This window comes from Periplaneta americana, chromosome 14 (genome assembly GCF_040183065.1).
Source record: "Periplaneta americana isolate PAMFEO1 chromosome 14, P.americana_PAMFEO1_priV1, whole genome shotgun sequence".
Lineage (NCBI taxonomy): Eukaryota > Metazoa > Arthropoda > Insecta > Blattodea > Blattidae > Periplaneta > Periplaneta americana.
Window position 1 is genome coordinate 2,401,003 of NC_091130.1, and position 16,104 is coordinate 2,417,106.

General features: G+C 36.0%; 1 protein-coding gene across 3 annotated transcripts in view; it reads left to right on the top strand.

The window, feature by feature from the left end:
* Positions 1-16,104, top strand: part of LOC138713080 (transcription initiation factor TFIID subunit 4-like) — an 87,250-nt gene that overhangs the window by 54,024 nt on the left and 17,122 nt on the right. For all 3 annotated transcript variants that reach the window (XM_069844830.1, XM_069844828.1, XM_069844829.1), the window contains 3 exons: positions 6,565-6,926; positions 10,956-11,122; positions 14,411-14,541. In XM_069844830.1, the coding sequence (XP_069700931.1) occupies positions 6,565-6,926; positions 10,956-11,122; positions 14,411-14,541 (660 nt within the window). The remainder of the gene's footprint in view (positions 1-6,564; positions 6,927-10,955; positions 11,123-14,410; positions 14,542-16,104) is intronic.

Sequence of the window (16,104 nt, forward strand, 5' to 3'; positions counted from 1 at the left end):
AGCAGTGCGGGAATGGTTTGCATCGCAGGCGGACGAATTCTACAATGAGGGGATAGAAAGACTTGTGCCACGACTCGATAAATGCCTCAGTAATAGTGGAGATTATGTTGAGAAGTAATTGAAGTGTGGGGAATACAGTGCAACAAAAATGGTTTGTAAATATCTTCCCGTTTACTTACTACACCCTTTTGGAACTTACTTTAAGAACACTCCTCGGAGATATTAAAATTACACAACATTTCAAATTAAAGCCAATTTTTTACTGAAATTGTGTAAACAGCTGTTGAATAGTTTGTAGAATACGTCCAAAATGTGTATTCTACATTCTAAATGTAACATGGTGATAATAAAGTGTGAGGACAACAAAATATTAAGCATATTTTAATACTTCAGTTGGATAGCAGCAAGGTGCAGATGGCAGGAATACAAGAAAATCGAATCATATGTGGCGGAGAAGGGGGGGCTAAATGAAGATTGGTTCTTAAATCATCACTACAGGCAAAACTTCAGCAGGAGTCCAGGTTGTGTGACTGTTAGGCTGCAGACTCAAACCTAACCATAATAGTTTAACTTCAACATAAATATAAGAATGAAAATTTGGACTTTAGAATCAGACATACAGCGTGTAAAGAAAAATTATGATATTAAGCTGCTCTGTCCTTCAAGAACACGCTGGAAATTGTGATGATATGTTCCACTTGATTCTCGACCTTAGCTGCATCTGTGACTTGAACACTAGTGTGCTGGTTTTCCATCCAGATAGCCCAAGTTCGATCCCTGGCCAGGTCATGGTGGAATTTGTGGTGGACAAAGCTGACATTGCGGAGGGTTTTCTTCCATCCCCATTCACCTTTAGGAGGGATAAGAAAATGGAATGGGAGAGTGATTATCGTGGAAACATTAAAGAAAACTGTGCCAACTGAACCGCGTTGGGTCTTGGAGTGTGCACTACTGCAAATTTCGCATCTGTGTAATTTTACTTTGTTGCGACGTAAAGAAGAGGATTAAGCATAGGATAGAACATTTGACTGCTACCAGTTTCGCACTTGTAGCATAGTGTCGGCCATTTGTTTGTGATGGAATGGAGGTGAGGAAAGTTCAGTGCTTCACGTGATTATCACTCTTTACTTCTCTTTCTCTTGTGGGTGGTGAGCATTCTACCACAGTCTACTATATATAGTCACGAAGCTTGGCATGATTTTTTGCATTTCTCGCGATAGTTGCTAGCCGCTTGGAGCGCTGTGAGTACTAGGAACAATAGACCGTGTCACTGCCATCGTGATCTAATACAGGCCGTAAGGCAGACCATGTGACTGGCTTAACCCGACCACGAAGGGCGGCTTTTCAACCATATAAATTAATTGGAATGCATAAAGATTAACATATATTTCTCTAAAATTTAGTGTAATTGCATTAATAAAATTTAAAACAATGATTATGAGACACTTCAGACATAATTCCTTGCGAGTTAAGGAGTAATATTATTTTTGGTGTGAAAATTACGTTCGTATGTGTAATACCTGCCTTTATTTCGATTAAATATTGCGAAGTTCTTGTACATTCATTTATGCACGATTCAATAATTTTCAGTTGCACCGTACGAATATTTAGATATGTTGAAATTATAGGTTATGTTTACTGTACCAGTTGCCCCTTTCTGTCTAATTTTAGAGGTCTCCAATCCCCTGCCACTACATATGTATGTTATGTCATATGGAAATTATAGGTTATGTTTACTATATTTAACTTATATTCATATATTCGCAATTATACATTATAATTAAACATAATGTCATGTATGACACCCATCACATTCTGTTTGTATTTTAAGACTACAATTGAGTACTGAATTATTGTATTTATCTACTACCTAAGAGACGAAGTAACACAATCGTAGGTACACTAATTTCATAGGAGTGGTATATGGTAAATTTTCTGTCTACAATTAAGGAAGGTAGATGTGCTAAATTAAAATCACAATATAAATTCGTTTTTATTGAACCTCAAAATAGCTTCCATTCTAAACTTAAAATGTTGATGTGAACAGATTATGTTAACACGTAAAATTCTCTTCACATTAAAATAACACAGTTTTGTAATTATTTCTGTTGTGAAAAGTTGTGTAAACTGTGAAATGTTCGTGGGCTGTAATAACTGTAAATGGCTAAAATACAATAATTTGAATAATAATATGGGACAAGGAGACGTTTGTGGTACTATAAATATTTTAAGAAAAAGAGGTCAGAGTTATCCTTCTTCCGAAAGATCCAGGAAGGTGAGTTTATAAAATATAATATATGCTTTATGAAAATAATATATAAAGCTTATGTATTTCATATTTCAATAGTGGAAGGAAAATGTTATTTTTTTCAAAAGAATACGATATCGAAAGTACAATACATTTTATCGTCTGCTGGGGAAAGGGTCTATGATGAGGCGATAGTAGCAATCCTGGTGGTTAGCAACTATCTATGGATGCATATTTCAACTGTCTATGTTTGCATATTTAGTAAGTATTGAGCTTCGTGACTGTTTATACTAGACTGTGATTCTACTTTAGTTTTCTGACAGCTTTCCGTGCATGTACAGTAATTTCATATAGGTACTGTAAGAATTTTTTCAGTCGCTTTGCACAGAGTGCGACAGTTTGTTCTGACAAGTTTTAGCATGCTGTTCTAATGTGACTAAGGTTTAGAAATATCAAAATGACCAGGATATGGCTTGAACAGTGCAATTTATTGGCATGTTATTATTTCTTAAGTGACACATTTCAAGTGATTTCCTTGCTATCTGATGATTTGTTGCAATTTTACCTGGAAATTGTTCATGATACGCAATAAACCTGGGGTTTCTTGGATTTCTTGGACTTCTACCTGTATCCTATTCTTCAGATCCCGGGTACAGTATGGTCTGGTTTGAACCATCCTTTCTTCGAGGTATTTCCATAGAAAAAATCAGCTGTAAGGTCTGGAGATCTAGCTGGCCAGTTGATATCACCAAACCGAGAAATTAAGGGGAGAGGATGGTATTTTTTTGGTGAAAAATGAGTGAATTAAAAAAAAAAAATTTCTTTAAAATGCTCTGTGATATGTGTGGAATGCATAGCATAATATTTTGTGGGTATTTGTGACCTTATCAGATGTTGAGACGCCATTTTTGAACTTCTTGCGTTATGGATTTTTAAATCACTCGACCCCTTTTATTGTTGTTTCCGGTAAATTGAATTTCAAAAAAATTTTTTTTCTTTAAAATACTCTTTGATATATTTGTGGAATGCATTGCATAACACTTCGTGGGTATTTGTGCCCTTATCGGATGTTGAAACGTCATTTTTAAACTTCCTGCTCAATGGATTTTTAAATCACTCACCCCCTTTTATCGGTTTATGGTAAGTTCATTTTTTTGCTACATTGCCAGATAAAAATAGATATAATTTCTCAACTATTAAAGATACATGCATGAAATTTAGAACACACATTCTTTAGACTATTAGGAAATTTGTCCCTGTAACAGAATTTTGCTAATTGATTTCATTTTAAGAATACGTCCGTTTGTTTGCAAGAAAGGAATTCAGAAAAGTGTTATTAAATTTTAATTGTTTATTTTACAAACGTAGGGACTAATATCAAAATTCTGTTATAGACAATTTGTAGAGCATGCTTTTCCAAGTATGTTGCAAAAAAACGGGATGAATATACCTTTAAAAACGGTTTAGATATATCGATTTTAGTAAAATCTTGCATTGGATATATTTTTTTTTTTCAAATCTGGGCCCCCAAATAATTTTTTTTTTCAAAATATTTATTTTTGGTTGAGTTTCTACAGGTATGAGCTCTCTACATACAAAAAATTAATATTTTACACAAAATAGGAAAAAGGTTTTAAAAAATATCGTCCTCTCCCCTTAAGAATCAGGAAAAATATTTCTCAACAACTGAAGTGTGTCTCTGGCAGTATGGGTCATAGCCCCGTCTTGTTGAAACCAAATGCCATCCTTGTTTAGTGCATCTACGAATAATGTCTGGAACATTTGGTGATACTTTCCACTATTCATTGTAATAATTCTTTAATTTTCATCTTGAAAAAGTAGGGACCAATGATGACTTTAGCAGAAACAGCACACTATATGGTCATCTTTTGCTGTGTATTGCTTGTTCATGCAGTGCGTAGACAATGTTTAATTGTTGCTGCTCTCATTTCATTTTACAGTTCTGCCAAACTTGTCAGATCCAAAGTGTCCTGAACAATTTCTGAGTAAGATTGCAAACAACAAAGAATAATTTTAAAGGCATGTTGGGTCCGATAAGTATAGTATCAATCAAATAGTGTAAGTTCTTACAGTCAATTACTTAACAATATTACATGCATTGAACCTTTATGTTATTACATGAAGTAGCATTTACAAATTATGGCAAACGTTTTCATCAATAAATTTGGCATCTTCAGGTCACATTAAAACATATTAACATAAAATGAACACTTAAGATATTCCAGTTAAAAATTAAAAACTAGTATAATAGGCAGTCTGAGTAATATGCCATTAAAATACGTGTAGCATGATGTTACCAAGATGTCGTGGAATATGCTGATAACACTGTATTAACAAAGAAGTGTACATAACGAAGAGAGAAGGCATGACAATCTTCAAGTTTATGCAGGTGTAGTTCATCATTTTGGGAACTACGCCTGCATAAACTTGAAGATTGTCATGCCTTCTCTCTTCGTTATGTACACTTCTTTGTTAATACAGTGTTATCAGCATATTCCACGACATCTTGGTAACATCATGCTACACGTATTTTAATGGCATATTACTCAGACTGCCTATTATACTAGTTTTTAATTTTTAACTGGAATATCTTAAGTGTTCATTTTATGTTAATATGTTTTAATGTGACCTGAAGATGCCAAATTTATTGGTGAAAACGTTTGTCATAATTTTTAATGCTACTTCATGTAATAACATAAAGGTTCAATGCATGTAATATTGTTAAGTAATTGACTGTAAGAACTTACACTATTTGATTAACAAAGAATAAGATACCGTTGGGACCACTTGAAATGTGTCGTTTTAAAAAAATAATGACATACCAATAAACTGCATGTCCTGTGTTACTTTATTTCTAAACCTTATTTATGTACACTATAGAATAGTATGCTGAACTTTGTCAGACCCTGTAGAAGCAGACATCCTCTGTGAAGGTTCAGTTCAGTGGTGTTAGTGTTTTCACTCGCTCTGCCTGAGCCTTATTGGGGTGTATTCAGTAGATAAAATGAAGCTTGGCACTATTTTATGTGTCCTTCGAGTTATTCTTAATAGTTCTCAGAATGCCCCAAACCATAATTTACGTGATGAACACACAGCTCGTTGTTTCTTTGTTGATGTACTGTAACAATAAATCTGTATCATATCCTTGCTTCTCTCATACGTGATGAAACTGTTTTCTAATTATCATCTTTTGTGCCATTAAATGTGAAACATGATTGATGCGAGTTTTCCCTGTTTTGACGTTCTGCTACTGGTGCACTCTTTTCTCACCTCTGCAGTCCAAAAGCAATAGAAAGATTCGTGATGTACATGCCGTTTATCAGAAATGATCGTTTGAGTGGAGTATTAGGGTTTCTTGATTGTGTACCCAAAGTTTGGAATCATGGATCACTGTGAAACAGTGACAATATTAGCTTGCTTAATACAATCATTGGGAATTATCTTTTCCTAACCTGATTACGTAATTTTAGCCAATTACCTAGTCTCTGCTCTGGAGAGGAGTGATTCTCTCTCTTGTTGTCACGACATGATACTCATTCAGGTGGTGTACAGCCAGGCTGTCATAGAACTCAGTCCCTTACATTTAGCTAGGCCATCATTCTGTGCTCGGAGTTTATACAGCAATTGTGAGTGATAGGAAACAGAAGGAAAATCACTCTCAATTAATAAGGAATGAAATGTTCTTGAAAAATTGCCTGCTGCAAAACATCAAAAGTCATCAAAGCTGAATACCTTACTTGAAAACTTAATGTATTACAAACTATTTGACCAATTTATGTGGTTTATCTTAAAGTGCATGGAAGTGTGGAATTTCAGTGTGCACTGTGTCTCTTCTAGTGGTTCTTTGTTGTAATTGTTACAGATTTCCGATCTTCTCAGCATAGACATTGTTCTCTTAGGGTAGAGCTTCTAGGCTTCTCCCAGTTCAACAGTTCAGAAACGTAGCATCGTGGCTTCTTGTGCATTCTGAGACATTACTGCTGTGAATTGGTCAAATTATTTTAAATACATTGAGTTTACATTTGAATTTTGTATAAAAAAGTACCAAATTTTTACATATTGTTTCACTGAGAAACAAATGAAATATATCATTACCTCATTCAGTTGGCTCAACTGAAGTTCAGTCAGTGTGAACCCATCATGATTCCTGACAATCTGTGGAGCAGATGTTCTCTGAATCCATGCTTACTTATTCATTGCCATGTATCGTTGGCTGCAAGACAGACCGACGTGTTGCAGTGTTTGAAGACTTGCATTTCCCCGTGTAGTGAGAGTGATGTGTGTGTTGGTTGTAGCCTGTAAGGACACAGACGCCTGCAGCTAGGATGGTGACGACGACGCCATTGCGGCCACAGTCCCCAATTTCAACGGCAGCACCCACCCTCCCCTCCCCGGCACCGCAGCCCGTGAAAGTAACGACCCCATCACTCCAAACACCCCCTCTGCATGTGCGACCGCAGCTTCAGCAGCAAACGACGCTGGCGCAGACGGCGAAGGCGCCCACGCCGGTGCAGATGAAGCCGCAGACTCCAATGCACATGAAGACCGTGACACCCATGAAGATGGCAACCGCTGTGAAACCACCGACACCGTCACTGCTACCGAAGCCATCCGCCAAGGAGAAGGAGAAAAAGACCTTCTCGTCTGCAGGATACACGTGAGTGGCTTTGTTATCTTTCGTTTTATTTCGTCTATACTCAGGGGAATCTATAAATACAGTAAAACCCCGATAAGACGCTGTTCAAGGGACTGCGTTTAAACCGCATATTAACCAGGACCGCGTATGAGGCGGGTATACTAATTTTGACTTGTATACAGTATCTATTAGCATTTTTCTTTATTGAAATACATGATTCATGAAAGGTAATACAGTATTACTCCATTATGTAATTACTGTACTGTATGTTAATAGTACATTATGCAACGAGCCTATAATGAAGGTAATTAAGAAGTGAGTATGAATATTTATGAAACGAGCGCAAGCGAGTTTCATAATTTTCATACGAGCTTCTTAATTACCATTATAGGCGAGTTTCATACGACTTTTTATGCTCGACCATATTTCAAACTTGATATTATTAATTTTCTTGTATCTGACCTGGAGCAATGTCTCGTATATTGTGGGATGTGCGCAGACGCGAAAGTATTGATTTTTTCCGAGGAACAGATGTCCACATTGACCTTGCTAGGCCATAAGAACCTACAAAGATAACATTGAAATTAAATTAGACATTGAAAAACGAGATGACAAATTGAATTTATTTGAATATTATTTACAATTAACGCTAATTATTATAGTAACAGAACATAACCTTCTGCGACAGTATTGGATTTCCAGCCTCCGTGACTTTTCGCTAATTCTCTTTCGATTGCATATCCGAGAATAATCGATACTTGCGGTTTTATAACGGTAGAAAGCTGACTTGTCATTGGCTGAACACATGTAAGCTGAGTTATCATTGGCTGAAGACCTGTACTTTAATGAGTAGGTGTACTTTAATGACATGCATTAAAGGACTGCTACCAGGTGTATAATTAGTACATTTCGGCATGGTCGAGCATAAAGACCTTTACGATACTGTATGTATGTACTGTACTTAATTCTTTCGAAAAGAGTCCTTTATAGTTGTTTGCCATGTGCGCGTTCTCCAAGTCCTCATGTTTACCACACTTCACTCTCTTGCGCTTACACCCTCCCGACGTCGCAGCTGCAATGATTGAGTCGCGATTTTTTATTATCGTTCTTAATGTCGATGAAGGGATTCCTAATGATCAGGCAATTGTTTCTGATTAAGAGTACTGGTTTCATCGTACTTTGGTAAGATTTTCAATTTTTCAGACACAAAAAGCGCAGTTTATTTAACACTCATTGTAATCACACTCACGGACACTTCAATACACTAAAAGGTAACAAACTGCCCAGCAAAAATTTCCAGAATTTTATTACGGTCGAGTGAGGAATGTTGCTTGAGAAAGAGAGGATTGCAAGAGGGTGGATTATTGTAACTGTAAGCTGCGCAGGTAAAGGGTCAAATAAGAGAGTGTAATAAGGGGGTGAGGTATTGTATAGTATGAAGGTTTAAATGCGCAGGTAAAGGGTCGAATGCAATACTTTTCAGGTTAATGGCACCAGTAAGTTCAATGGTCAAAATGATTCATTGCTGTTACAGTACATTGCTGAAAATTACATCGAAAATATTCCACAAAAACAGCGTATTATGCGGGACTTGAGTGCAACAAACGGGGTATTTTATAAAGGCGTTATATATTGTGAATTTTATTAGTAACAACAATGTAATTTATTCGTCACAACAATAATTCCTTTCTACAATTCGCCTTAAACGCTCTCGTCAACAATTGGATTTTCACTCAACACAGTATTCGTTATAGCACTCCACCGACGACAATGACAATTTACTTGGACTAGTACGAACAACAATGAACTGTTAATCTTAACTAATATTTACAAAGCACTATTTACAAATCAGAACTATCAGTTCTCAGTTCACAGTTCTTCTATCTCAGTCACTCGAGTTCACAGTATCTCGAACCACAGACCTTCAGAGACAGTTCACTGTACTCGAACTCGGGTCCCTCCAACTGCGGCCACTGCACTCGAACTCAGGTCCCTCCAACTGCGGTCCACTGCACTCGAACTCAGGCCTTCGGATGCTGACGCAGATGCGGACGCACACTCGAGTCGAACTCCGGCTGGCTTGCTTGCTCTGGCTTACTCACTGACTGAATAACTGAAAACTGCTAACTGCAAAACTGCTGTCGTTCCTTCGCGACCGTAATTTATAACCACAGCGACGTAGCCTCGAAAATTCGCGAGTCTTCCACTTCGACGGATTTCTGGAATAGTCGGGAAGGTCGTTCCACATTCACTGCGTTAAGTAGCAGCTGCGCGCGCAGCCTCCCCTCGCGTGTAGGCTCCTTTCCCCTTTCCCCGTGAAGCCCGCGCGATATGCTCTCTCGCGGGACGCTGGTCGTGAGTTCGAATCTCACGTCGCTGTCACAATATGAAATGTGCTGGGATCGGACAAAAAAAGCGTATTACACGGGATAGCGTAATAAGCGGGCGCATCTTATCGAGGTTTTACTGTAATTCTACAGTAAACAATAGTATGTGGCTGAAATGAGGCTTTATTGGCAGCAGCATCATGCTACCGATTCTCAGTGCCCACTGTTGTATAGTCTGTTTCGTGTACTCTCATAGTAAGCCCAACATCACTGCTATGCATTCATTTGCTAAGGAAACAGTTACCTTGTAATTAAAACTTTCGTGTAAGACCAATCTGTTGAACAAAGGTGTTACTCCTCTCCTATGTTTAACCCACCTCTTGCTACGTGGACAACAATGTCAAGGTCAAGTGACGCCATCTTGTATTCATCTGCTTTCATAGTAGCCTATATTGTTGTTGTGTAGTCAACTATCTGAAGATAGATCTGAACCTCACAAGTGATACCAACATGGCACCACTTATGAGGCAACTAGGGCAGGAGTTAATGAGGTAGGGTGACCAGTTCCTTTTCTTTTACATAAGGTTGAACATACGAGCAAAGTTTTATACTTACTTCTTAATATGTGTGTCCAGCTATAAGCTGATTACACAATGTCCACTGTAAATCAAATATCCAATTTTCCAGAGCTGTGGATTGGTGAGAATTAAACATAAATTGGTAACTTTCAAGTCGAATAATAATAAACTCATTCAGTAAAGTGGTCTTTCTAGTCCAGTGTGTGACAGCATGCAGAAGTAGCTGTACATATTTAAACTGTCTAATTCAGCGTTTCTCAAACTTTTTTGAACTGGGGACTACTTTTTAAAGTCAGAACAGTTCCGCAGACCACCTTACTCTTGTTCCTTTCGAAAGCAAATTTATCAGTTTCCTAGCATATTTTAATACCAGTATACTTTTATTTTAAAATTGAATTAAGGTTCGGTACTTTGGTCCTCTGTTATGAATTCGGGTGGTCCCTGGCTGAGTTACGGGCGCGGCGCCAGATGTGCAGGGAAAAGATGTCGAGAAACACCATGTTCATAGTGCTTTAATTCCCTCTTTTGTTGCTGAGAGTAGAGTGGGAAGTCGAAAAACAGGTAGGTTAATAAATTTCATAAAATGTCTGTACTGAGAGAAAAAGTGAAATTTGATTGCCATGTATCATTTTCAAACTCTGAGATTTTAAGCTGTAGTGTGATACACAATTCGTTCGAATTTTATTTTTTCTTCTGTCTTTTTTGAAGGACCACAAGGGCAGACCTCGAGGATCACAAGTGGTCCGCGGACCATAGTTTGAGAAACGCTAGTCTAATTTATAAATGAAGTTAGCTGCCTTTTTATACTGTAAAAAATATCTTTGTGGTTAGTACTAGCGTTGTGTAGTTTCCTAAAAGATAATCCACACTTGCTATTTTGGGACTTCCAGTCTGGGAGAATGTATTCAGTAGCTTCTGAATCTTTATACTTGCTGCTGAGGTGTAGAAACAGGGAAAATATTTATTTCCACGTTACTTTCATGTGTATCTAGTTACAAAAATAGTAAGTTTTCTTCATAGAAACAATTGAAAATGCCTAGTAATAAAGTGACACCGGTACAGGAGTTAGAAGTGTAGAGTTTGTTCTCCGTGTAGACTGTGACAGAACTTGGGCTGTTGATTACCACTCCCGATTTATATTACAGAGGGGATGATGACATTAACGATGTGGCTGCAATGGGTGGTGTCAACCTGGCCGAGGAGACGCAGAGAATATTGGGCTCAACGGAATTCGTAGGAACACAGATACGCTCGTGTAAAGACGAGATTTTTCTTCATGCTGTGCCTCTACAACATAAAATTAGACAGATTGGTGAGTTCATATTCAGCTAGAGATTATGAGTCACTTTGACAGCTGTGTTGTGGGGTGAGTCCTGTTTTACACTTCCCCACGTGACTGACTGCGTGGCGTGTATTGATGCTCTTTGTTGTACAGCAGAATGGTATTTTTGGCCGATGACCCCCACTGTTCGTGCACTGAAATCTGTAATAAATTAATTTATTTTGAACTATCGAACTGTTCAATAACTTAGCAACAATCGGATGAATTCATTCAGCTTCATAATTAACTTTAGAATAATTAGATTATTAAGAACTGTCGAATTGTTCAATAACTTAGCAACAATCGGATGAATTCATTCAGCTTCATAATTAACTTTAGAATAATTGGATTATTGAGAACTGTCGAATTGTTCAATAACTTAGCAACAATCGGATGAATTCATTCAGCTTCATAATTAACTTTAGAATAATTAGATTATTGAGAATTGTCAAATTGTTCAATAATTTGCAGATGAAATGAATTCATTCAGCTTCATAATTAACTTTAGAATAATTAGATTATTAAGAACTGTCGAATTGTTCAATAACTTAGCAACAATCGGATGAATTCATTCAGCTTCATAATTAACTTTAGAATAATTCGATTATTGAGAACTGTCGAATTGTTCAATAACTTAGCAACAATCGGATGAATTCATTCAGCTTCATAATTAACTTTAGAATAATTCGATTATTGAGAACTGTCGAATTGTTCAATAACTTAGCAACAATCGGATGAATTCATTCAGCTTCATAATTAACTTTAGAATAATTGGATTATTGAGAACTGTCGAATTGTTCAGTAACTTAGCAACAATCGGATGAATTCATTCAGCTTCATAATTAACTTTAGAATAATTCGATTATTGAGAACTGTTGAATTGTTCAATAACTTAGCAACAATCGGATGAATTCATTCAGCTTCATAATTAACTTTAGAATAATTGGATTATTGAGAACTGTCGAATTGTTCAGTAACTTAGCAACAATCGGATGAATTCATTCAGCTTCATAATTAACTTTAGAATAATTCGATTATTGAGAACTGTTGAATTGTTCAATAACTTAGCAACAATCGGATGAATTCATTCAGCTTCATAATTAACTTTAGAATAATTGGATTATTGAGAACTGTCGAATTGTTCAGTAACTTAGCAACAATCGGATGAATTCATTCAGCTTCATAATTAACTTTAGAATAATTCGATTATTGAGAACTGTCGAATTGTTCAATAACTTAGCAACAATCGGATGAATTCATTCAGCTTCATAATTAACTTTAGAATAATTAGATTATTGAGAATTGTCAAATTGTTCAATAATTTGCAGATGAAATGAATTCATTCAGGTTAGTCATTGTCTGCGACAGGTAACTTATTCAAGGTATTGAAATGTTCAAGAATTTGGAAATAATCAAATGGATTCATTTAGGTTACATAATAAAATAGATGAGAACTATCATTAATTGTTACATTCCCCACTCAAATAAGCACAATTCAACCAATGAACTCTGTGCTGCTAGGAGGCCCTGAGCTTGCTTACAATGCCTACTATTGCTGACTTTCCATTACGTATGCTACACAAATCAGAGGCAATCATCCCTGTTATACAAACTGTTCTTAAATTTTAACTGTAAATATTATGCTGCCTGTGTATGTATTAGGTCCCTTACTTTTTCTAGTGTTTATAAATGATCTTGCCCCCCTAATAAAAGATGTAGGTCATCCCATGTTATTTGCAGATGACACAAGTGTAGTAATTATAGCCAATAACTCCAACACATTCCAATCTTCAACAGAGGAAATTCTCTTCAAAATATCTGACTGGTTCTCAGTCAATAAATTAGTATTAAATTGTAACAAAACTAACATAATTCAATTTAAATCCTGTCCAAATTCAACGTCGCAAATTTCTAGAGCAATAATTAACAATAGATCCCTATTAGAAACAACAACAACCAAATTTCTTGGCTTAAAAATCGATAATTGGAAAAATCATATTAAAGAAATTACACCCAAACTAAATTCAGCTTGTTTTGCAATTAGATCTATGCAAAAGATAGTAAATATCAATACCTTAAAAACAATATACTTTGCATACTTCCACTCGGTAATGAGTTTTGGAAGAATATTCTGGGGAAATTCCACAGATAGTAACAATATATTTCTATTACAAAAAAAGAGTAATTAGAATAATAGTAGGTGCCAAATGTAGGGAATCGTGTAGGACTATTTAAAAAAAACTACAAATAATGCCCATGGCTTGTCAGTATATCTTTTCATTAATACTCTTCCTTGTATGTAATCGTGAAAACTTTGTAACTAATTCAACAGTTCATAGCATAAATACACGTCAAAAAATGACTTTCATACTCCATCGGCAAGTCTATCGTGCTATCAAAAAAGGAGTGCGTTATATGGCAGTAAACATGTTTAATAGCCTCCCTATGGATATAAAAAATGAAACTCAAAACATAAAATTATTTAGGGCCAAATTAAAGAAGTACCTAATTTCTCACGCCTTCTATTCTGTAGGTGAATTCATGACATTCAATAACACTTCATGAAATTGATACTAAAACTTTGTGTTGTACTAGTAGACTATATTGTAAATCTCGTCTGTATATATTTCATGTAGACTGTGACTATAAATTAAGATTTTATAATAGTATTACGTTTTTTGACTTGTTCCATATTCTAGCTGTAAGCAATGTATGAATACCATGGAATGTTAATAAATACAATACAATACAATATGCAGTGCTCCTTAGATCGAAAGTTCACAGGATCAAACTTGGTGGATTTTAGGAAACAATTAAAGTCTTTATGGAGAAAATTAAGTCAGGAATCGTGTAGCCTATCATAGTTTACAGTATGTAAGGAACCTTCTGTCTGATGACAAAGCTCAAAACAAAATTTATTGGTCACTTTTTTTTTTTGTTATGTTTATTGCATCGAGGGCTGGCTGGAGGACTTCTATTCTTTGAGAAAGAAAGTAGGAAATAAATGGGAAAATATAAAAGCAATCAGAATAAACCAATTGGTTGCACTGTATTTGGAACTGATCCTCAAACAAGAATTGTATGTTTTTTTCTTTCTTTTGTCTGAAGCTGTGAACTCCAACCATAATAAAGGAGTACACCAAATTGTTTATTACTCTGCCAAAAATGCATGCTACAGAATTGCTATTCTTTCTGTGATATGAACAGTTGATGCATTTGTTGTGGATTTTGTGTTACTTGCTTTTTCCTTCATTACAATTGTTATTTTTTGTTTCACAGTTTCTCGGCATGGCTTGGATGAACCTTCGTCAGAAGTTGCAGCACTGATATCTCACGCCACACAAGAAAGGCTTAAAACCCTTGTAGAAAAACTGGCTGTTATTGCTGAACACAGAATAGATTTAATTAAGGTAGGTAGACTTGCCAGTCACACAAATTCACACCTCTTCCATTTGCGTCAGAGACCTTCATTGTTGCTCCTTTTTACTGTCTGTATTGTCATCCCTTCGAGGTATTTACTAAAGTAAAACGTTTTCAGAATGCCTGCTACAGGAAAGGTTGTCTTTGTCTTGCTATCTTCTTCTGCATATGGTGTAGTGATTCCCCTGAACTCCTGGACAGGTTGTCTTCATATTCACTATTGGTGAATCAGTTCACACGTGAATTACTGTAATTTATTCGGACAAAAAAAAAAACAAATTGGCGATCTGTTGAGTTGGTTATATTTTTAATCGTGTTTTTGTTTGTTGTGTAAGATTATGTGATAAATTAAATGACGCAGTCAGCATATCTCCCAACGAGTTCAAAGATAAATGATTATTTGCATAAATATTAAAAACTTCTTTAGGCAAAAACTTTATACGACTTAAAACATATCTATAGGAGAGGTTTGTTTAAGGTTGACTTAGTCCTTCCGTATCAATCAATCAATCAATATTCCCATCATTCCTGCTTGGAACATAGGGCTCTCAGAAAGCTCCTCCATCTGACTCTATTCCTGGCCAACGCCTTGATCTCGCTCCATGTCTTCCCCATCGTTTTTGCTGCTGTGAGAACAGTTCGTTTCCATGTTATCTTGGGTCTACCAATTCCTCTGCTGCCCTGCGGATTCCAATCCAATGCCTTCCTGGCGGGGTCACCTGGAGGTCGGCGAAGTGTATGTCCCAGCCATCCCCACTTCCTATGTCGAATTTCAAGTTCAACTGGTTTTTGTTTAGTTTTTAACCATAGGTTTTCGTTGGATATCTGGACCGACCAGAATATTTTTAATATGTTTCTCAAACATCTTTTAATACAAACTTGTAGTTGATTGATAATAGTTTTAGTTATTTTTCAGGTTTCACAGCCATATAAAAGCACGGATTTTACATTTGTGTTAAAAATTCTCAGGGTGGAATTCATAGTCGTCACTTAAAAAATGAGTGAACCCTTAAGTAATAAGTGTTTGCTTATAATAAGGGAACCCTTATGTCAATTCCGAATTCATAGACAACACTTATTTTCACGTAATGAGTGCTCACTTACAGCTGCCGGACATGACGTCATAACAAAAGCTGACTCTCCTTGAACTAATCGAAAGCAGCTCTGCATGTGGAGTTGCTATAACAACGAGTTATTAATATTATTGTACTGAATAAGTTATATACAGCAATAGTTTCATGATATGTTAAATTCTAGTTGCGTGTTAGTCATAGTTATAATCAGATATCCTACTAATTGGAACACGTGTTCTGTAGTAGCGAATTTCTTAAATAAATTAATTAAGCCTATTAGGCCTACTATATAATACTGTATATTGAATTTATTAACATAGTGTTATATTTACTCTATAATTTGCCAATTATAGCTACATTTTACATTTTTGGCTATGATATCTATACTTAACCCCTTTTAATTTATTTTTATTTAGTATTTTTCATTTATATCTAGATCTGTGTCTTTTATTTAGGTAGTATCTACTTGTTTTTTTTTTT